This window comes from Castor canadensis, chromosome 5 (assembly GCF_047511655.1).
Source record: "Castor canadensis chromosome 5, mCasCan1.hap1v2, whole genome shotgun sequence".
Taxonomy (NCBI): Eukaryota; Metazoa; Chordata; class Mammalia; order Rodentia; family Castoridae; genus Castor; species Castor canadensis.
The window spans coordinates 159,429,090-159,451,648 of NC_133390.1; the positions used below are offsets into that span (position 1 = coordinate 159,429,090).

Here is a 22,559-nt window from a genome sequence, read left to right on the forward strand (position 1 = left end):
GCTCAAGTCCAACTCACTGCCATTATCCAGTCTAAACCATCATATTTTTTTTTTTTTCCTTTTTGGAAGCACTAGGATTTGAACTCATGCTTGCTAGCAGGTGCTCTTACTGCTTGAGTCACTCTGCCAGGGGGCCCCCCCCCCTTTTTTTTTGTGATGGGTTTTTTCAAGATAGGGTCTTGAGAACTACTTGCCTGGGTTGGCTTCAAACTGCCATTCTCCTGAATAGGATTACAGGTGTGAACCACTGGTGCCCACCTCTATCATTTCTTGACTAGCTTCTAGCAATAGCCTCTTCAATTGGTCTCCCTTACCCTGTATCATCCCCACTTCTATTCCATGTTATCTCTACCCCAATAGGCTAATCTTAACATAGCAACCAAGACGATTCTGTTAAGATGTAAGTCAGGTCACGTCACACCTCTGCCTGAACTCTCTAATGATTTTTTTATTGTACTTAGAAAATATCCAAACTGTACCATGTCTTATACAGTCCTGAAAGATCTTGATCTAAGATGATCTACCAATTCTCTTACTCACTCATTCTAGCCACCTTGTTTGCCATTCCTCAAGTAAGTCACATGACTTTATGCTCCCTCACTTCCTTCAGGTCTTTGTTCAAAATTATCTGTTAAGTAGGAAAAGTGTCTCCTCGCCACTGTAAAATTTCAACCCTATCACCACTTAAACATACCTCTTTTCTTGCTTTTTTTTTGTTTTAGCATGTATCAATGTCTAAAAAATTACATTTATTTTGTTTATATAATTTGTCTCCCCAACTAGTGTCTTTCCCCACTTTAAGGAAAGGAGTATTTAACTGTTTTGTTCATGCCTTTATCCTAAGGACCTAAATGCCAGGCACTGGTGGCTCATGCCTGTAATCCTAGCTACTCAGGAAACAGAGATCAGGAGGATCGCAGTTCAAGGCCAGCCCAAGGACCTAAATAATATTGGCTAAATGAAATCCAGCCAAATGTAGCCCAACTCCCAATCCAGTCACCTCCAAACTGACTGGCTTCTTGACCCAATTCAAGCAGCCACAAAGCTTCTCCAATACACCTAGTTCCTCCGCTGAAAACACTATCCTCTTGCATGGATCACCACATTGACTCCAATGTAGTCCCTCCTCTACTGTAACAATCTTCCTCAGATGCCTCACTGACCCTCCTGGCCCATAAACCTGAACAGCATCTAATAGTACACAGTTAAGGTCAGCTCTCTCACTGGGCTTCACTCAGCATTATAGGTTTCCCAGAAGTATTCCCTGGGATACCTCCAGCCTCAAGCTACCCTATACTGACCCTCAGTCAATCCCTTCCCCTACCCAGCCCACAGCATCACATCTTGGTCTCCCCCCGGTCTCCAACTGGAATACTATTAACCAAAATTGATGATTTTTAGAATTCAATTTACTTTACATAGTACCCCTCCATAGCACCTAAGCCTCAGCTTGAATACATCCAATAATTTAAAAACCACTACTCTCACAACCTATGCATCAAAGTTCTGCTTTATAAAGTCCTACCCAAACTGATGCTGTCTGTAGAGTTTTCACTTCTACCCAGTAGCCCTACTTTGCCAGTGTGTGGCGCTCCACACAAAGCCTCATTCCATCTCCCTATGAGAAAACATCTGATACCTGGAAACAGTGAATAGCTCCAGTTAAAATCTGGAAATAGGCTCAGTTTTTCCCACTTAGAATGTTGCCCTTAGAATGTTGTCTGCAGACTACTGACCATACTAATCACTCCCTTAGAGGTTCCCCCAAGGACAGATCCCGCCAAGGCCTAATCTGAACTCCAGGCCAGGTGTTGGTGGCTCACATCTGTAACCCTTGATACTCAGGAGGCAGAGATCAGGAGGATCACAGTTTGAAACCAGCCTAGGCAAAATAGTTCATGAGACCCTATCTTGAAAAAACCCATCACAAAAGTAGGGCTGATGGAGTGGTTCAAGGCGTAGGCCCTTAGTTCAAACCCACTACCAAAAAAACCAAACCAAAACCAAAACAAAAACCTGAACTCTGTGTGTACTTCACATGATCTATGAGGCATTGTTTGGTGCTAATTTCACTATTGCTGAAAAATGTAACAATAACAACAAAACCCCTGAGACTGATTAAAGGTCTATCAACTAGGTGATGCCTAAGTCAACTACAATACACTCCAACGATGAAATGCTCAGTAGCAGCTAAAAACTAAGGCAGAACCGTATTATATTTGTATCATTTGAAAAAATTAAGTTCCAAAATAACAGCATAACTTTCTTGATTGCAGGTATAAGTGTGTATACAACAGATTTGAACACAAAATAAAATGAAAAGTAGAAGATACACAAAATAAATGTCATTTAAGGTACCTTGGTAGAGTGGAATAAAAGTGAGAATTTTATGTACTCTATACACTTCATCACTGTTTCAATATTTTCTATTGTTTATTTTGCAATTGCTAGGCAAACACTCTGCCACTTAAGCCACACAGTTATTTTTGAGATAGGGTCTCACTTGATGTCTAGGCCAGTCTGGACTCTGATGATCTCATTCAAAAGTTCTACATAGTTGCGATGACAGTCGTGCACCAACATGCCCAGCTTTTTATTGGTTGAGATGGAGTCTTAGGACTTTTCACCTGGGCTGACTGTGAACTCAATCCTCCTGATAACTGCTTCCCTATTAGCTAGGATTACAGGCTTAAGCCGCTGCGACTGGCTGTATTTTCTACTTTTTAAAGGGCCTCATTTGCTTTATTCCCCAATTTGTACCTCAAGTGCTCTTAACACTTATTATTATTGTTACTATTTATTTATTTCTTGGCAGCACTGGGGTTTGAACTCAGGGCCTCATGCATGCTAGGCAGGCACTCTTACTACTTGAGCCACTCTAGCAGCCTCAACTATTCATTCTAAACCCAAGACCTCTACTTCTAGTTCAACAACCCCTACCTTAATCTCAAGCTTTACTGTATCTTGTCTCCTCTGTGGTTTCTCCCCCTTAGCACTGCCCCACCTAGTCATCCTTGATGCTAGCTTCCAAAGTCTTAACCCTAATTAAAAGCCCTGTTTAGTTAGCTGCCCCAGGGCCCTTAGGTTCACTACCAAACTCCATAGCAAGCCACCTTCTTACACAACTCCTCAGTGCATATCTATACAGAATTGAGCAGTTGTGCAATATGGTAACACTGAATCCCTAGTTCAACCTTTAAGGGCCTTCTCAGTAAGCCACCTGCCCTATCTCTTGCCATTTAGTCACTCACCCAACTAGGCATCCAAAGTTATTTCTAGTCTACTAAACACACATATACACACACCTCTGACTTTACTATGTTGCAAATGTTGTCATTCAGGAGTCTGCTATGCCATTATTTCTTTATGAATCCTTGCCTATTTTCCCTAGGTAGCATTTTACTGTCTTTCCTCTGGATAACTGCAATGGCTCCCTCATCAGTCTTTCTGTAACCAGATACACATTTCTATGTTTATTAGCTAAACAAAGGCGTATCATGTAATTTTTCTGCTTGAAATTCTGGAATGGCTTCCCCAAACACTCAAAATAAAACCCAAAGTTCTCACCATGGCTTACAAGACCTAGCCCTTGCATAACTAGTCATCTGGCCACCTAAGTATGCTCCTACTAGGTTGTCCTTTCTGATCCAAGTACACACAGTGTTGATCTCATTCCTCATCTTAGGACCTTTGCACTATCATTCCCCATAAACAGTCCAGAAAACATCTGTGCTTGAGTAGGAACCCTGTCTAGATGGTCTATATTTATACCCCTGGTACTACCTTATAGTAAATTCTCAGTAAATATTTAGCAACTGGGGCTAGAAGTGTGGCCCAAGCAGTAGAGTGCCTGCATAGCAAACACGAAGCTCCGAGTTCAAACTCCAGTATCAACAAAAACAAAAACACAAGCAAGCAAACAAAAAACCCAAATTCATCAACTGGTTTAATATTGAACTACTACGTTGGAATTTTTTACTTTGTCTGTCTCCCCCCTATACCCCATGAACTATGGACTCCTTAGAACTAACATTAGGTATTATCTCTCTATCCCTAGTACTAACATTTAGTACATAGTTGGTACTCATAACCATCAGCTAGACAAATTGTGAATGTGCTTTTGCCAAACTCACACCTTTAGGCCTTTTAAGTGAAAATAATGTATACCAGCAAATCTTCCCTATTCTGCTTTTGTACAATTGAGATTTAAAAGTTAAATGCAGATAGGGGGAGGGGGATACAGCTCAGTTGTAAAAGTGCTTGTCTGGCATGCACAAGGCCCTGAATTTGATCCCCAGTACCACAAGCAAAACAAACAAAAAAACGAATAAAACTTAAATACAGAACTCCTGCCTACAACTCCATATTAAATGACAGTCAATTTAAAAACAGCTAAAAGATGTGATCAGACATATGAATAAAGGAAAGCATATGAATCAGAAATAAGCCCATGGGACGATCCACAACATTAGTCATTAGAGAAATATGAAATAAAACCACAATGAGAAAATTACATACCCACCACAATGGCTAAAAGACGACCAGCAATGCCAAATGTTGCCAAGCATGTGAGACTCCATTTACACAATGTTAGTAAAAGCATTAAATGTATCTCTTTGGAAAATAATCTGGCAAATTTATCAGAAAACCAAACATACACCTAGTCCAAAAGCAATTCCACTGGTCAGTTTTTATCCAAAAGAAATGAAACCATTATGCCCACAAACACTTATTCAAAATGTTAACAGCTTTATTCATAATAGCCAAAAACTTGAAACATCCTGTGTCAATCAACATGAAAATGGCTAAACAGTGATGTTTACAGAAAAGTATAAAGCAATAAAAAAATTAACATCTGTAACAAGAATGGATCTGATGAATAAAGTACATAGATTGTATTTATAAAGTTTTAGAACAAGTAAAAACTAATGTATGATGAAGAAATTCAGAATGGTGGCTGTCCTTTTCCTTCCCCAGAGAAAGGGTAGTAATTGACTGAGAAGAGGCAAAGAACTCTAGGAAGTTAATGGGAAAGTTATTTTGTCATGACAGTAACTTGGGTCACAAGAGTGCACCTAACATTTTCATCTAATGGTATACTTAAGTACCATTACATACATGATTGTATGTAAATTAATAAAATAATCTGCAAATCCTGAACTCAGGTTAAAATTCAGTTGAAATGTTTAGGGAGAAGTATCTCGATACCTGTAACTTCTTTGAAATATACTAAATAAAATGGATTGTTGAACAGATAATGTGGCAAAACAAAGGAAATATGAAATCATAGACTAAATAGTAGCTGTATTGATATTCACTGCACAATTTTCTCAACTTTTCTGCATGCTGAAAGTTTTCATAATAAAATATTGGAAATTTAAAGGCTTCAGGCCCTCTCTCTTGTAAAACTTTGTGTAAACAACAAAAGCATTAGCAGTGATTATCAATGGAGGTGCCATGTTCACAATCCCTGGCTTCTCAAAGACCTCCCAGAGAAAGGCCTTTCATCTCAACCAATGGGCCAGAAGCTTTTTTCTGTGATAGGTCACATTTTTCTGCTGGGCTACAGAATTCTTTCCTACTATTACCATTATACCACTAACCCTAAAGCTGACCCTATTTTATCTGTTTCTTTTTTGAACATAGACTCAAATTCCAACCATACTGCTATGTGCCCACATGTGCATGGTAGCATATGGGCTGGACTGTCGATGATGTGATGCTACTAAGGTGGCTTTGGCTTTTATTCCAAGAGACCAGTTAGCTGTGCAAACGCTTTTTTCAAACATGTTCCTTTTCTTTCTCACTGGACTTGGCAGGCCTTTATAAACAAATCTTTAGGCTTTTTTCATGTGTATGTGTATGTCTTGTGTGTGTGTAGGGGATGGAAGCTTGCCCATGGTAGGCAATGGCTCTACTACTCAGCTATGTCCCTATGCCTTGTTAACTCAGGGTCTGAGCTATGTAACCCATGCTAGCCTCAGTCTTGTGCTATCTCCCAAGTGCTGGGGTAGATGTGTGCTACCACATCTGCTGTAGTCTGCAATTTTCTATCCTTTGAGACACATTCCCTTAATCTCTTCCAAATTTTGCTTATCTTTCAAATCTAGCTCTATGCCTACCTGTTCTTGGAAATGTGATTAAAATTTCTGGTCATTCTTCTGTCCTATATTTTATGAACAGCTATATACTTGCTTTGATATTATGGTATTATAATTAACCCTATGGGGCTTTTAAAAAGTTTTGGAAGGGGGGAGAAATGACCCAAACATTGTATGCACATATTTAAAAGTTTCAGGTCCTTATTAGGACCCGAAACTTACAAAACCTTTTTTTTTTTTTTGCGGCACTAGGTACTTGAACTCAGGGCCTCACACTTGCTAGGCAGGCACTTGACCACTTGAGACACTCCAGCAGCCCATAAAGCCTTCTTAAATATCCCATTTAAAGTGAGTCAGTAAGTTAGAAATTGTATCATTTACTTTGATAAAAGAGGTTCTGGTCAGTTCTCACCATTATGTACACTCTTCTGCCAACCAGCATCTTATTAGATATCTATCATAGTCTGACTGGCCTTGTCATTTCCAGTGTCAGTCTCCTATGATCTGTTTTCTATGTTGAGGTCAGAAAACTTGATTCCAACCCAATAAAACTCAAATTTCTCATAAACCTATGAAAATGTGTAATTGGCTTACTTTCTTAGTAAACATGTCCCCTACTAGACTGTTAATTCAACAAGTTAAATAAAGGACCAGATTTGCTTTGCTCCTATTCCAGTGGCTTGCACATAGCAGGTGCTCTATTACAATCTGTGAATTGGGCTGGTGGTGTGGGTCAAGTTGTAGAGCACCTGCCTAGTAAGCATAAGGCCTTAGTACTACCAAAGAAAAAAGGGGGATGAAATCGATGCACAGTATGTGTATATATGGAAATGTCACAACAAAACCCCCTGTATAACTATCTCATACTAATAAAAACTGAACATATAGCTCCAACCTTTTCTGCCTTCACTTTCTACCACTTGCAAGTCTCATTCCCTTATACTTCCTCTTGTATTTTTGTTTTCCTTTATTAATCCCCACCACCATCAATGCTTTCCAAGCCCTGTACACTGGCAGTGCAAATTCACACTCCATCCTTTAAAGAAGCCATTATTTGTAGTCTGGCATGGTGGTGCTTGCCTGCAATGCCAGTACCAAAGAAGGTGAGGCTGAGGCAGGAGGCTCAAACATACTCCTTTTTATTTATAATTCACAAAATGTCAGAAGTGATAAAGATATGAGCTGGGCACCTTGGCTCATGCTTGTAATCCCAGATACTCAGACGGTAGAGATCAAGGAGGATTATGGTTTGAGGTCTACCTGGGCAAAAAGTTTAAGAGACCCCATCTCAACCAATAAAAAGGTGGACATGAGCCAGGTACCAGGGGATCACACCTATAATCCTAGCTATTTGGGAAGCAGAGATCATAGGATTGTGGTTCAAAGCCAGCCCTGGGCAAATAGTTTGTGAGACTCTATCTCAAAAATACCCAACACAAAAATGGCTGGTAGAGTGGCTCAAGTGGTAGAGTGAGTGTGAGGCCCTGAGTTGAAACCTCAGTACACCAAAAAAGAGGAAAAAAAAAGGTAACCATGGTGGTGCATGCCTATTCTGTGAACTACACAGGAAGCATAAATAGGAGGATCATAGATTACAGTCCAGGCTGTGAATACCTAAAGCAAAAAGGGCTGAGGATGTGGCTCAAGTGGTAGAGCATCTGACTAGCAAGCACAATGCCCGAGTTCAAAACCCAGTACTGCCAAAAAATAAGTATGATTTTAAAAAGGAAACACGTGGTCCAATTCAAATTCTTCAATCCAAGACAGAAAGATGTGATTTGGTTAAGTCCACATAATTTAAGTAAAATTAGGACTAAAACACAAATATTCCAACTCCTACTTAGCACAGAACTTTGGATTGTAATTAAAATTCTTTTCACTTCTTTTCAATAGCAATCTGATGTAGTAGGCGACAATATGAGTTCTTCAGCTGAGCGACCAGACTCCAAATACTGTCATACTCTTTCCTAGTCACGATAAGATACTATCACACAAGACTGATGTTCTAACTCATGTTTCTAGCACGTGTTAGCTACTATCACCATCCTTCAAGCCTCACTCATGTGTCCCTTTCCATGATCTTTCCAGAATACAACTTCTTCTTACACTGGGATAATATACACAATCTATACCACATGATTGTATTCTTTCAGCATTTCTCCAGCTCCTTGCTTGTTAATTTAATGATAAACTTCTTCTAAATTAAGTGCTGCTTCAGTATTTCCTGCTATACAACACAGACCTAAACATGATGGAAACTCAAAATACCAGAGGGAAGTTTGCATCAATGTCCTAGAGGACACTTTATGTCTTACAGAGGCAACTGTTTAAATATTAAGAAATTGTGTAAGCAGGTAGATCTGGTAAGTTTAAAACTACAGAAATATGGTAAATGCTAAAAATTGGGTTTTCTCCCTTGGGAACCAGTCTACCATTATACCCACTGTTGATAAAGAATCTCTCTCTAATGAAGGCATAACCTGCACTTCATTTTCTTTCCCCTGGGGGGGGGGGGGGCTGTAATTCTGCTCTTAATAAATCCAAGAACAGATCTTTTCTCCTGGGTTCAGTTGGATCAAATTCAGCACAAGATGGCCTGAAACTCATTCATCAGTCCTTCGAGCTCAAGAGTTCCATGCTCTTCAATCCCAAAAGTCTAACTAGGAAAGACCTGCAATTCCTCACTCCTTTTATCTACCGTAAGTCATGGTACAGGAGTTTGAGTTAGGCTGCAAAGAGGAGGAATAGAGATGTGTCTGGGTGACAGGATCACTCCTTCTACAAACCAAAATCATGCTCACACCTGTTGCCTACCTGGGCATGTTGAAGCAGCTCACAGATCCTGAAGCAAGTCTTGGAAGCAAATCAGGAAACCTTTGATAGGCCTCCAATGAGTGGAAAACTATCCACTGAATACTTTTCCCGTAAGGTTGAAAAGACATCGGGCACCTTTAATCCTAGCTATTCGGGAGGCAGAGATCAGAAGGATCCTGGTTCGAAGTCAGCCTGGGCAAATGGTTCTCAAGAGCCTATCTCAAAAATACTCAACATAAAAAGGCGCTGGTGGAGTGGCTCAAGTGGTAGAGTGCCTGCCCTAGCAGGTGTGCTGCCCTTAGTTCAAATCCCAGTACCACACACACACACAAAAAAAGACTACATCCACCACCACCACTCTTCCTTCTTCTTGGCCTCCTTGAGGGATATGGTGAAGCCAGATAGGTTTCTTACTCTTGCATCTCTCTCTAACTCAGGGATTCACCAAATTTAAATCAGCAGTCCCAAGAACATTCCTCATATGTCAAAAACTGATCAAAATGCAAATTCTTTTATTTTTTGAGATGGAATCTTGCTAAGTAGTCCAGGATGGTCTGGAACTCAACATACTCCCAAGCGCTGGGATTACAGATGTGTACCACCATGCCCAGTTTCAAATCCTTAAACATTCTTTATACATACATGACTCGGGGCTACTAACATTGTATTTATAAACTAAAATTTTAAACAAAATTTAGATCCATATGCCATTAAGAAGTCCTGCTGCCACACAGCATTTGGCAACATTGCAAAGCTCAAAATACACATGTGCACATAAAAAGTGAAAAGTGGGAAAAAGATGGCAAGGAAAATGGACACAAGGTTTCCCATCATTCTGTATTGGGCAGAAGGCCAAAAAAACCTAAAGCCACTAATCCAAGTCCAACATTCCCATGCTTATCCAAAGTTGAACAAATCTCACCTTTGCACAACTTTTCACAGAAGAGAACCTAACTTGAGGTAACTGGGTATGAGAAGGGAAGTGGGCTGAAGAGGAATGCATGGCCTTCAAGCAGACTAGAACTGTACTGGGGTAGTTTTCCCCACCCCAGACTCTGAACATGCTTACACAAAACTTCCACTTGCCCACCTTAAAGTAAGTTTGGTACCACTCTAAAATCATGAGCTTGATTGTGTACCTGAAGCCTTATCATACTTGGAATTAAGGAACTGAAATAGGCATGGGACAGAATGGGAGCCCCTTCCCCAGCACTCAGGATGCATGACAGGCCTACTGTCAGTGGCTTCCCGTATTTCCTCCCCAACATCAGGAAGAGGCAGGCACAGTCTATACCGCGTAAGTCATGCAGGCACCTATGAAAGTTTTCCATTCACTCCTTACTATCAACAAGACCTTGGGCAAGTTATTCCCCTTCTCTTTGCCTGGATTTTCCCATCTGTAAAATGGGAGTAATTATAATAGCAATTTACAGAATTATCATGACAATTAAGTCCCATGGCCAACAATGGGAAGTGACTAGTGTGAATTAAGTATTCATTTTCTTGGTGTTCACAATGAATAAGGGCACCTCTGGGTCCTTGTGCAGCATCATTAGGTCCTTGTTGGTTCATGGGTGACCCAGGAAGAAGGCCTGTTGTACCTGCTCCAGAAGACCTAACTTGGCAGGTCAGGGACAGCCTCTGAAAGAAATTAAAACTTCCTCTCTTATATGGTTTGGGATTTTGGTGGTTCTGGGGTTTGAACTCACTTGCACTTATGAAGCAGGCACTCTACTTGTAAGCCACACCTCCAGCCCTAAAACTTCCTCTATTCCCAAGCTTCGGTGTGAGGCTACTACCATGCTTAAAATGCAGTACAGTAGAAGTCAGATCAAAATTTTGAGGTCCACTCTCTTGGTCTTGTCTTTTTGCTTTTCTGGGTGGTGTTGGGGTTTGAACTCAGGACCTATGCCTTGAGCCACACCACAACCCCCCACCCCCCTTTTTTTTGTGATGGGTTTTTTGAGACAGGGTCTCTGCCTGGGCTGGCTTCAAACTGCAATCCTCCTGATCTCTGCCCTCCTGAGTAGCTAAGATTACAGGCATGAGCCACCAGTGCCTGGCTATCTCTTGGTCTTTCTTAAGGTCCAAATTCCCTACAGATTTCCAGAAAAAGAATGAGTTCATAGAATCACAGTTTAAAGTGGGTAGGTGATAATCTAGTTTAATCCCATTTTGCAGAAGAAACACTAAAGCCAAAGGAGGGAAATGGATGGTACCACAACTTGGTTCCCTGAGAATGTCATTTCTCTATCCACCATTTTAGCAATAGCCCACATTGTGCAGTTTATTACAATCTGAAATCCACCTGGCAACTAAACTAGTGAGGACCATGTTGCCTCTCTCCATGACCTGTACTAACCAACCTTGCACACAGATGGAAAAGAAGTCTATACCCATTACATATTCTCCGTATTTGACCACTCAGTCAGGAAGGAACTGCTGGACTCCACATTTAATAGGACTTCACCAAAGGAGTAAATTTTTAAAAGCAAGCATGATGAGTGCTCATAAAATTCACCTCAGAAGAAAGTAACACAGCAAAACTTTCAAAGAAAATCTACAGGGTAGTCAATTCTGCCCTCATTATGCCCTACTAGAATTTACATTCTTTTAAGGCCTATAACATGTGCGGTATGTAAGGCAGTATCAGACCACTTTCCTTAGTCATCTCCTGGGTAAAGTTGTGGCCAAAAACCTTTGCAACTCCACTGTGTAGTGACTTACAGCACCCAAGTAGCTGTGTGAAAAGTAGCGGATGAGAGCCTAAGGAAAAGTTGTCTATCTTTTGTTCACAATGCAAGTTTTCCAACCCTCCATGGAATAACTCATTTAGTTAGGATACTTGCAAGATATTAAAAAGGCCCATTCTTCAAATTTTCCAAGTCTGGAAAATAGAGAAAGGGAAACTACACTACAGTCACAGACTGGTTTACATTTTTTTTGGCAGTACTGGGGTTTGAACTCAGGGCCTCAGGCTTCCTAGGTAGTGCTCTACCACTTGAGCCACTCTGCCAACTCTCCATTTGTTCTTGTCTGACATCACTCAGCAATTGGCCATTAAGCCTTTATCCGTTCCTGTGGTACATGAAGTACCTAGTATAAATACAACCAAGCACATATGTGGGTAACCTAAACACTCTATAAACTCTTGGAAGAACTGGCATTTTACTATTTTTTTTTTTTTGTAGTACTGGAGCTTGAACCCAGCTTGAACCTGGGCTGACACCTTGAACCATTCCACCAGTCCAAATTTTTGTGATAGGGTTTCATGACCTATTTGCCTCGGCTGGCTCTGAACTGCGATCCTCCTGATCTCTGCCTCCTGAGTAGCTAGGATTACAGGCATGAACCACCGGCGCCTGGTTTACTCTGCTTTCTTTTCCACCATGTGCTAGATATACAACACTACTGAAAAAGTTTTAATATATGATGTATCTATGGCTAAACTGTACATTCATGCAAAATTCTATTAGAAATGTAAAGGAGAAAGTATTTCCAATTCCAACCAGCCAATTCAACAGTCACAGAAGCAAAGCAGCATCTGCTTCAGTCAATAGAAGTTGCATTAATCCTTCTACCACTTCAGCCAGATTTATAGTGGAGGGGTTTGTAAACCACTTGACAGAAGGCAGATCCATACAAAGGCTGTGCCACTCTCCCACACCCATTGCCACCTGTGTGTGGAATGTGTGGAGGAGTGTAGTGGAAGGTGGCATAACTCACTTCAAAGTGGAAAAGAAGGAAATCAGCATCAGCCCTACTGGTACCATTTAAGAACCTTTAAGCAGCTGAATTTCTTTACTCTTCTTATATCTTTCTGAAGACCAACAGGTCATTTATAAAGCACAATATGTTTACCATTTGATATGAAGCACAAATACATGTGACTACCCTTAGTCACTAATCAAAAGCTGTTAAGTCAAAGAACTTCATTTATTAGGAGGCTGGAGCTAGAGAGACAGCACTGAGGGAGCTCCAAATGAGTCTCTAGATAAGATTCATAGTCCTGGTTACCAGATTAACTACATAAGCAGGCAAAATGGCAGCATTTTGCCATGGAGAGGGACTGAAACACCAGGGTGAGCCCATTTGAATATAGTGTAACTCACTCCTGGGATGATTTAAGCTGATTCTGTACCTTTGACTCTGTACATATTATGTTCTCCTCTCAAAACAAAATAGAAAGCAGTTGATTAGGAAAAAAATGAATTGAAACTTGGGTCAGAGTCTAGATGTCTGACAGCTGGGGTGACAATTCCAATGCTCCTCTGTGACATTTACCACTTCTCTACAACTTTGTGCTGAGTCTCTGTCCTAGACTTCAACATATTCACTGGATGGAGGTCTCTGGGGCTCAAAAGAAAACAAGGGGTATGGTTAGTGAGATTTTCCCCACCACTATATACTGCCCCGATACTGTACCTGGGGCCGGAATGTTAATATCAGGTGGCTTTTTTCTCCTTCTGGACTCTTCAGTAACAGAGCAATATGTAGACTAGTGTGCCACCATTGGTTGCTTATTGCTAGTTATGTTGAACCCAAAAAGGAGCCATATTTTAGGGTGCTTTTGAGACTCTCAGACACAAAATAGCTCAAAGCACCAAGAATAAACCCAGAGCACAGTAAAGAACATGCTTATGTTATTGAACAGATGGTTTTTTCTCAGAAAAGTCACTACAACCTCAAGAGAATTGTTCTACTACTATAGTACTCTACCAGAAATATTTTACATTAAGTCATTGTGATCAGATATTATACTAAAAGGATGAAACTCAAACCAAGCAATTTTTTTTTTTAATAAAAAAGCAACAAAAAAGATTAGATTCTACCATTCCCATTAAAAACTCTACTTTGGGGAGAACAGTGATGGATAAATGTAACTGACATCCTATTTCTTGCTGTAAAACACCGGAAAGGAGAACACAAGAAGTGAACTCTCCTGAACAAAAGGAAACACATTATCACAGAGGCCATACTGGGTATTTACGGGCAGTTGATTTCACTCAGTCATTGTTCAAATGTTTACTCAATCTTGATCACTTTAAAAAGGCTCATGGACACATGAGCATGGCATGCATTTGTAGTCCCAGCAACTCAGGAGGCTGAGGCAGGAAGATTGCTTGAACTGAAAAGTTCAAGCCCAACCTGGGCAAACATAGTGAGATATGCCCCCCACCAATCTCAAAAAAAAAAAAGAAAAAGAAAAAAGGGTTCAGCTACTACCTGGAATTACATGTCTGGTCTAAACCCCTATAAAAACAAGCCTAATATTCAAATACAGGGTAAACTCTTGTATGATAAAATTAAAAGTTATAAAATTTTTCAAAAGGAAAACTTCACTAGTTCCTGCAACTCTAATCCAGATTTTTTTTAAGGACACTGCAGAATTTATGAAAACCTCATATGCTAATTTTTTTTCCAAAAATTGAACAAATTAGAAGGGACAAAAACCAAAGCATCGATGTCAGAAAGCAGTATTTTTGATTCCTCTTCCTTCCCCAATTCAAGTATCTTGCACCGTAATACAAAAACAAAGAAAAAGCTTTAGAGGTGTATGAAATTGAGAATCTACTCTGAAGATTTCTTTTCCCATTTCCGGTTCTTTCCAAGTTCACAAAATGAAGTAGTCTGCTAGCAAAACACACACAATAAAATAATTCTGAAAAGGCAGATACCACAGATTTGACCTAGAATCAAGTTTCCTCCCTGCCGTTCCAGGCATCCTCTTCTTTCCACACTTCAGCATTAGCAGACAAAGATAAGCAACAATTGTTATTTCCAAGATCACCAAGTCCACATTTCCAAAGGCATAAAGTATTTTCAGGATTTTTTTTTAAAAGATGTTATAGTTCAGTGTAGTACGTTTGTACAGTTAAAGCATTAAAAGCATCAGCCTTTATTTTGTGACAAGTTTATTGAACAGTATTCAAGACTTCATCTTTATAAACAAAAAACTGCTAATGATGCCAAGGCAGTATTTGCTGGCAATGCTGTGGCCATATTGTCAAGGAGCCATTTTACTGTATTTGGTTTTTAAAGTTTGTGCTACTATAGAACTGCCAATAAAACAATTTAAGTAAAATAATTTTAAATGGGTGACTTTTGTGAGGGTGGGAAATAATTTTTCAAGTGATCACTGCCAGAAATTCTTCCCAAAAGATTTGACTAGCAGCAGTTTTACATGCTCTTTACTTGTTTTCAAGTGTTCAAAAAATTATGAGTGGATTTTATTTTTACAAACTTGACCCACACCTGTACACAATCACAGAATCCAGTAAAATGGAGTTTGAATTTGAGTAAAGCTTTCAGGTTTCCTTATTTTTATGCAAGGTAACTATTTGCACCTAAGAACATACATGTTTGCTTACTTCCATACATGGTCCTAGATTTTCATCTAGTGGATTAAGACTGCCCTTTCCTAATGGAATTTTAATTGTCGATGCTTTGATAAGTTTGAATACAAAATTAGGAACTACATTTCACTGAACACTGTGTTGCATAAAAACAAAAAAACCAAAAAAACAGCCACTAATAATTGTACATCCAAACTACATTGTAAACACAGAACATACCTCCAAATAATGCTTGTGAACTAAATCTTTCACTGATGTTCAGAAAAGTTTACAAATTTGCTTATTTATAAAATACATTTTGTAGATTTCTCTAATCCTTTAAACCAAAAGGAAAATAAACAACACCAATAAACTCAGGAGAAAAAAAAATTAAACCTAATGGGAAAGATTCTCTTCCATTAATGTCAAAGTCACTGAAAACAGACAATAAAATTTACACATAAAATTGAGAATACCACGATAAGTGTTTACAAATGCGCACAACTTTGAGCAAAGCTTTACAAATCCTTCATACCATACAAATGAGAAAGTTATGTAATTCAATTCTACCCCAAACCTAAGTTTTAGGAGAAAATTTATAGGAGAGGTATGAATAGTTTCACAGAACACATTTTCAAGAGTTTTTTAAAAACTGAAACTCCAATGCCCAGAACAAGAAAAACAAGTATGCTTAGCAGTTAGCACTATGTTAATAGTCTTAGATATACAAAAATCAAGTTCCAGAGGGCAAAGCATTTAATTACATTTCACAACAAGCACTGTTGTGGTTTAACGAAAGAGGAAACAGTACTCTCCAATTTCTACACAAACCACTATTAATTTATTTAATTTGATGAACAATAAGATCGTTTTCCTTTTTAGCATTTATCTAAAATGTAGGAATAACAAAGTAGTTGCAATAGAGTGTATGAAATATTAAATAAGAATGTACGAACATACAACCAAAATAAATTGTGAAAAAGGATAAAAGACTTCCATCTTGACAACTCATTCTTCTAAAATGAAAATAGCTTTCCAACTGGGAAAATAATCTGTGGTTGAAATAAGACTCCCAAGAGTTGCTGAAGTTTTTTGCATTGTCTTTGGAATGAGAAATAACAAAAAACTTACACTAAATAATATTTATAAACATATTGCTTTTTCATCTGAGGAGGCGGTATCTAGAAATTTGTCAAGAAAATCTGTGTGTGAATTATCAAGACTCACAAAGCAGCCACCTCTTCTTCTGAAAGTCTGAACAATTCCTTCCCTAACAAAAATCCTGTACTGTCAAATCCTCTAAGATGTAGCAATGAAAAGACTTTCCAAATCTAATCACACAAATAAAACTGCTGCCACTCTTAACTCTAAATTACATGCCACTGTATTTCAAGTGTTCCAATGACTTGCAATACCAAAAAGGCACTGTATTTTTTAACAGGAAATACTTCTTTTGTCTGATCTCTTTGTAAGTACATTGATTTGTAAAAGATTGGGGATATTTCAAACCAAACCAAGAGGGCCATATAAAGGATAAAATTTGTTTTCCATGATAACTCACCAGTCTCTCATTTTTTATGTTTAGAATATAATGTAACACATCTTTAGAGCATTTTAACGAAGGAAAGAAACCCTAGTACCTTATGTGGCAGTAAGCAAGACACTGCAAGGCAAATGTTTCTATGACAGGGACACCAACCAGAACCTATATGGTCCTCCTACCTTAGTGTCCTGAATGCCAAACAAAAGATTAAAAGGCAAGGAATCTCCATTCTCTCCTTTCTGACAGCTGCACTTGTAATCTGCATAAGAATTTTGTAAACAGGCTCCTGATCAAACTACACCAAAACACCTCCAAGTTAACAAAAAACACGCATCAACCTATGGACCAGCTTATGGATCTTTTATTCTATAAAACTACTGGTAACAAGGCTAACTATTTCAACTTTAGTTTTAAAAGCCAAGATATAATGCTCTCTCTTATGGACCACTCTGTTTAAAGGCCAAAATCTCACATAAATTGGGACAGAAGGAAATTGCTAGAACAATGAGTCCATCACAGACAGGACTTCAAATCAAGCACCTTAAACACTGATTACTAAAAGTGGCTTCTAGTTTTCAATGCCATACAAACAACATGAACAATTTTTAAACTTACTAAACTAAAACTTGGGGGTCAAACCAAAAAGGCTCTGGTAGGTAGAGGACTCCATAGTTTATTTTTAATGGCAAAAGACATTCCACACAGTTTTAAGTGTGACATTAGAAATCAAAGTTCAGGGTTATAGCACAAACCAAATGTGGAGTTTTATATTTAGAAATAAAAACCAAAACAGTTCTGCTTATTTACAAATCAGTCAATTAAGCAAACAAAGCAGCAACATCTGAAGCAGGACTGTCTATACAGCAATAACCCTCAAGAAGCAATAAAGGTACATACAATGAATCTGTATACAGAGATTTTATTCAATTTTAAAAGAAAATGAAGATTTTAGACAAAGCTTTGACCCTATAACAAAATAAGTCTGTCCAGCTTTAAATCAAATTCCAAGAGCAGCCAATTTCTATTTTTTAGCAGCTGGCAAGAGCACCCTCAATGAGCTCTACTGACATTTCTACTTTCTTCATCCCATACGATATAAAACAAAACCAATCTAGACTCCTTGATAAACTTTATATGGTCATTGAATTTTACAAATGGTTTCTCTTAATGGTATGCCAAAATTATTTTTGTGTTCTCTCCAGATAGCTTTACTGTAACATACAGCAATGTTAATCCTGGTAATGAATTGTAAACAACCAATGCTCTATGTTATAGAAACCAATCTATATGCAATTGAAACAATCCACAGGTTCTAACCTGGAAATACTAGGAAAACAATCCAGATGCATTAATCACAGCAATATGAAGATCTATCCTATAAAGAATTGATGTGAATGGCTACCCTAATACAAGTTTTACTTTTCTTGAGCCTATAGGCCTATCATTTAAGTCAATGACAGCAGCTGTGGCTTCATCCCGAGATTCGAACGCCACCATGGCTTCGCCTGTAGGCATACCTTTTTCATTGTATTTTAAGCACACTGAGCCTGGGATTACTTGATAACCATAAAAGAAATCTAATATCTCATCAATAGACACAGTGAAGGGCATGTTCTGTACTTTAATAACTGTAGGTCCTGGTTTTCCAGAACTAGATCCAAATCCAGGGGGACCACCAATATGGATTGGGCCAGGGCCAGGGCCAGGGCCAGGGCCAAAGGCTGGAGGCCCACCCAAATGCCCAGGGGCACTTCCAAGACCAGGAGGGCCACTTCCAAAGCCAGGGGGGCCACCTAAGCTACCAGGGCCATTTCCAAAATTCTGAGGGCCCCCCCCAAATCCTGATGGCCCACTTAAATTATTTGGTCCACCTCCAAAACCTGGAACCTCCAATCCTAGACCAGGCAAACCACTGTTTCCAACTGAAGGCATACCAGGCCTAGCATCACCAAAAGCCCCTCCTAATCCTGGAGGAGGGAGTGGTGGCCCAAAAGCATTTGACCCACCAAAATTACCAGGGAAGTTAAACGGAGGCCCATTATTGGCCTCCTTTGATCCTACAGTCAGGAAGGCATGTTCTTCGCCTCCTGCACTAGGACCAGGCATTCCTGCACCGGGCATTCCTGCAGCAGGCATTCCCGCACCAGGCATCCCCGCACCTGGCATTCCTGCAGCAGGCATTCCAGCACCTGGCAATCCCGCAGCGGGCAATCCTGCAGCGGGTATTCCTGCAGCAGGCATTCCCGAAGTGGGCATCCCAGGAGCAGGCATCCCAGGAGCAGGCATCCCAGGAGCAGGCATCCCAGGAGCGGGCATTCCCGGTACTACAGGATTACCTGGCACAGGCATCTTTAAACCCTTTTTTCCTTGGGCAGGGGGATTTTTTTCAATCTCTCTCATATCTTCTAGTGTAACTACATGAACAAAAGCTTCTCTCCCATTCAGTTTTTTACGGTGTAAGTGTTCAGACTTACGTGCATCATCTTCATTTTTAAACTGAACCAATGCCTGTCCTAGACCTTGCCCATTGTTATCAACAAGAACATGTACAGCATTTTCATCCACTGGGATTCCTTCAAGGAACTGAAGAACATCCATCTTGGTAATGCTGAATGGAATATTTGTTATGTGGGCACAGACTTTGGCAGAATTGACATCCCCCTCTGGATTTAACATTATTTCCCTCTGGTCATAGCTGAAGTTCTGGAGTCTTTTTCGAATTGTATCTATCTTTTCTAGCATACCTTTCTTAGTAATTGGATGAACTTGAATAAAGCGATTGCCCATGTATTGTTTATGACGACACAGAGCAGCTTTATAGTCAGTCTCATTCCTGAACTCTACAAAGCCTTCACCAGTTGCTTTCCCATTGGGTCCATAAGCTATGTAAATACTATCTTCTACAATATCCAACTTCTTAAAAAAATCAATGACATGCTTGTTTTCTGCTTCAAATGGTAGCCCTTTCAAGTAAACACAAAAACCAGCCTCATGTGGTGATCTTGACCTTGACCTTTTCTGCCCACTGGGCGATTTTGACCTGGGAAGTGTTTGAGGAGGGGGATGAGCTTGTCCAGAAGGTCCCATACTTTGCTTAAAAGTGATATGGCCTCCAGCAGCCACCCACTGTCTCTCTGTGGCAGGGCTAACTTCCACATAGCGTTGAATCATCAGCATTCTGTTTCGTTTCAAAGCTTCAAATGTATCTTGAGGGGAGAGAAACTTAACCAATCCATTCCCATTATTTCGACCTACATGATCTTTTAACAAATGCACTGCATCAACACGGAGCCCATGGAAAAAATCTCTGACATCATTTTCCATTGCAGAAAAGGGCATTCCATGTACACTGACATACAGATCATCAGGGTTGATGGGAAGTGGCTTCACGCTGCTTTGAGAGTTCATCTGGATAGGGTTAACAGGATTTAATGGACCCAAAAATATAGGGTTCAGATTATTGTTCAGATTCACAGGTGCTCCAGAGCCATTCATTCCAGCAGGTAGAGGTGCCACAGGTGGTGGATTCAAGGGTGGCATACCTGACATGGGTGGCAGTGGGGTCATGGGTGGCACTGAAGGGACTGGGGGAATAGGAGGAACAGGAGGCACAGGAGGCAATGTAGGTACTGGAGGAGGAACTGGTATTGGGGGAATGGATGGCATCGGTGGCAAAGAAGGCATTGCAGGGATTGGAGGAATTGGCGGTGGTGGGACTGTATTCATTGGAGAGGCTGTACTTGGAATGGTCGAGCTGAACGTTGGGCTTCCAAAAGAAGCCCCCAGACTTGGAGGAGCAGTTCCTACACTGGCTGTGGAAAATGTCTGTATGTTTTTGTTGCTTTCATGAGCAGAAGTTGTAGCAGTAACTACACTTGGTGAAGGATTATTAAAGTTGGGTACAGTTGTAGGCAAGTTTACCCTGCCGCTCATTCCTGAGCTAGGTGGTGGTCCTGATCTACTAGCATTTGCTGGTGGTATATCTAAGTTGGCAGTTTCAAAACGCCTACGACTCAGTTCAATCATATTCTGCATTTCTGTTTTACTACTCAACAACAGTGTTACTTTTGACCCTTTAATTGTACCACCTGTGCGCATCATACCAAGCCTTGCATCTTCATCAGTGGCAAAAACGATGAAAGCCTCACCCAGTTCACCCCCTACAATATGCACGCCCCCATCAGGGATGGTCAATCCAGAGAAGAAGTGGCGAATGTCCATGGTCCCTGCCACAATTGGGAGACCTTGCAAACGGATGACCACAGCCATGCTGCGCTGAAACCACACACACCTGCAGATGAGAAAAGGCAACGGCCAGGTCAGACTCCTGTTTATCACACCAAGTTTTTAGCTGCAAGAATGAATGCCCAGCTACTATATTAAGCTCTCAAACTACTGCAGGCAATGTCTTTCTTTAATTTAGATAATCTAAAAGCTGAGTGTTGAGTGCCATTTACAATGTAAACCTGGACAATTTCAACTTTCAAAGGCATTATTTCTGGAAACAATTAGAAGTTCAATCCCAAGACTCAAAAGTTTCAGGGAAAAACTGTAGGACTTTAAAATTACAATATACATAATTCAGACTACTGATCATTCAGTAAGATTTAAAAGAAATGTGTAAGTCAACAAGAAACAAAGCTTAAGTGGGAAAAAAAATAACCAAAGGATGCATAAGAGTTAATATTTAAAATTTGTTAGCATCTTTCCTATAAACTTGGTAATTATTAAGAGTCATTTTTTAGGGCTCAAAATTCTAAAAGAAATAGAATATTGGATTGATCACAAGTTACAAATACTTAAGTAGACTCAAGTCCCTGATTCCATATTTCATCCTAAAACTTTTCAATCTGCTACCTTTAAGTAAGTAACCTATGTTAATACATACTAAGAATCCAAAAGAAATACTAAACAAGAGAACCAAAATCTGAGTTAATTTATACTTATTAGCCTAAAAAGTGGTTATTCACTGTGGCTATTTTAATTAAAACTCAGGTCCAATGACTCATACCCAAACCATTTTTGAATAAGTAAGTAAGTAAGTAAGTAGACGGTGTAATGGTGCACACCATAAGCCTAGCATTCAGGGGGCTGAGGCAGGAGGATCTCCAGGCAAGGTTAGTCTGGGCTACATAAAGAGTTAAGAGGCCAGCCTGGGACACTCAAGAGACCCCATCTCAAAAAAAAAAAAAAAAAAGAAAATCCCTAAAATTAAATGACAATGTAAAGGAAATTTTTGGAGACTTCTTGTTTTTTAAGAACTACAGAGTAAACTTTAGTCACTGACTTGGTGATTATCATAGACTCTGAACCACCATAACTCCTGTGGGATCTCTGGTTGCTCGGTGATCTGCTTAAATAACATCTATTTTAATTTAGTCAAAAGAAAAGTTTCTCCTAAATTTAAATCAAACTTCAGTATTTCAGTTCTCATGGCTTCTAGATGTATATACACTGACAAATCAAATTCTTGGGAATGGAAAAAATATTAACTTGAAATTAATGTGGCTAAATCAACTTTTAAAGATTAAGCCTATTAAACTGGCTCTGAAGCCCTGGAAGTTATTGATTGAAATCTGGTTTTAAACACTTCTCAAATAAGAACATTAGAAGAGGCAAGGTTTCTGCTAAAAGCTCTAAGAATTACATAACTCCTTGAAAGGAATTCAACGGCAAGTATTATATGAATACCACTTTAATAAATCTGTAGCTATTTTTCAATATATTGTATAAAATTATTTGGTTTTGATACATTCTCATACATAT

At 39.5% G+C, this 22,559-nt stretch overlaps 1 protein-coding gene across 11 annotated transcripts in view; it reads right to left on the reverse strand.

The window, feature by feature from the left end:
• Rbm12 (RNA binding motif protein 12) overlaps positions 1-22,559 on the reverse strand; it is a 35,690-nt gene that overhangs the window by 6,307 nt on the left and 6,824 nt on the right. For 2 of the 11 annotated variants that reach the window (XM_074074640.1, XM_074074639.1), the window contains exon 3: positions 18-21,084. The exons of 6 other annotated variants lie outside the window; for them this stretch is intronic. In XM_074074640.1, the coding sequence (XP_073930741.1) occupies positions 18,192-21,062 (2,871 nt within the window). In that variant the 5' untranslated portion in view covers positions 21,063-21,084 and the 3' untranslated portion in view covers positions 18-18,191. Of the gene's footprint in view, positions 1-17; positions 21,085-22,559 lie in introns of those variants that run through there. 3 more of the 11 variants (XR_012448227.1, XM_074074644.1, XM_074074648.1) reach the window with 3 other exon arrangements.